The sequence below is a fragment of the Meles meles genome, chromosome 11, assembly GCF_922984935.1.
Source record: "Meles meles chromosome 11, mMelMel3.1 paternal haplotype, whole genome shotgun sequence".
In the NCBI taxonomy this organism is placed as follows: Eukaryota; Metazoa; Chordata; class Mammalia; order Carnivora; family Mustelidae; genus Meles; species Meles meles.
In genome coordinates this window covers 36,218,900-36,220,691 of record NC_060076.1, presented here as the reverse complement: position 1 = coordinate 36,220,691, position 1,792 = coordinate 36,218,900, and the positions used below count along the sequence as shown (strand labels likewise).

General features: G+C 44.9%; 1 protein-coding gene across 1 annotated transcript; it reads right to left on the bottom strand.

The window, feature by feature from the left end:
* Positions 1-422: 422 nt before the first annotated feature.
* Positions 423-1,382, bottom strand: LOC123953145 (olfactory receptor 13C7). Its single transcript, XM_046023116.1, has one exon. It carries the CDS (start codon positions 1,380-1,382, stop codon positions 423-425), a length of 960 nt encoding a protein of 319 aa, XP_045879072.1.
* Between the last annotated feature and the right edge of the window lie 410 nt (positions 1,383-1,792).

Here is a 1,792-nt window from a genome sequence, read left to right as displayed (position 1 = left end):
AGACAGTTTTGGGTACTGTTGGGTCATGAGATTTTGCCCCACACTGTCTTCCATGCCTTCTTTGCACAGAAGGATCTTGAATCTTCATGTAACTCAAAAGAACACTAAGCTGTTTTTCCTGAAACAATGAAGCAACTGCTCACAAGGGTGAATTCAGATGTGCCCAGAAGGGAACAAGAAAATCACTACTTGTTTTTTTAGTAGCATGCATTTGATTCCCTCAAGTCCCAACCTGCCAGGTTTTAAGTTTCATCATTTTTACAACTTGGGTCCGGTAATAGCCAAAGTTCTCCATTATGTATATAATTCTATTTTCTGGTGATCATTCTTCACATATCTCTTCTATGGGGATATGTTCTTCAGAGATTCATGGATGTGAGAGCCAAGAGCACAGAATTACAGGGACATTTGTCCTCCAGATATCATTGGGTAAAGCATTTCTGACTCACCAGGTTTCTCATAGCAGCCTTCACATCCTTGTTCCTCAGGCTGTAGATGATGGGGTTGAGCATAGGGGTCACCACCCCATAGAAGAGGGAGGTGAGCTTGTCTGAAACATCCTGCTTGTCTGCCCCCAGGGGATCCTTAGACTTGGGCTTCCCATACATGAAGAGAATGGTCCCATAGAAGACGACCACCACTGCAAGATGGGCAGAGCAGGTAGAGAAGGCCTTTTTCCTCCCCTCAGCAGAGGGGATCCTCAGGATGGTGGTGAGGATGAAGATGTAGGAGACAAAGATGAACAGAACTGGGACCCCCAGAAAAATCACATTTGTCACTCCCATACTGATCACATTGATGGAGATGTCAGTACAGGCCAACCTCAGGACAGCCAGGATCTCACAGGTAAAATGGTTGATGATGTTGTTCCCACAGAAGGGAAGCCTCATTGCAAGGGATGTTTGAAGGATAGAGGCAGTACTTCCAGCTGCCCAGGAGCTGACAGTCATGGGCACATAGGCAGCCTTGCTCATGACCACGGGGTACCTGAGGGGGTTGCAGATGGCCACATAGCGATCAAATGCCATCATGCCCAAAAGCACACACTCTGTGGCTCCCATGGCAAAGGAAAGAAACATCTGCATTGCACAGGCTGAGAAGGAGATGGTTTTCCTGGGGGTCAGGAAGCTGTCAAGAATGAGGGGGACTGAGGAGGTGGTGTAGCAGATGTCCAGGAAGGAGAGGTTCCCCAGGAAGAAGTACATGGGCGTGTGCAAGTGGGAGTCAAGGACAGTCACTAGGATGAGGATCCCATTGCCCAGCAGGATGACTAGGTACATCAGGAGGATGAGCACAAAGAACGTTTTCTCCAGCTTTGGGTGGGCTGAGAGGCCCAGGAGAATAAATTCTGTCACAGAGATAGTCTGGTTGGCATTTTCCATGACATGTCTCCTCTTTCAACAGAGGAAATCACTCAGAGATCCAAACTCAATATTCTTTGCCTTGCTTAGGTCCAGGGCATCTGGTCTGGAGTTCTGGTTAGGCTGAGTGATTAGGAAATAGTCTTGAAAGTCCACAGTTCCTATTTCCTCCAAGAAAAAGAAGCAATAAAATCAGAAATTACTTTGGAGCCATAGGACTTCAAATTTGTAATATTTAAAATGATGATTCTGATAATTTAATTCATTTGATCCAATATAAGACATATAACACATTCATTTTTATGGTCTATGTCCATATAGCAATTCATCTCATTCAACTTCAATCAGAAGTGACTTTACATTTGCTTCATGTTCTCCAACTTTGTGCCAGTTACTAGTGAAATGATTAGTTGTGACTGCATACTTTCTTT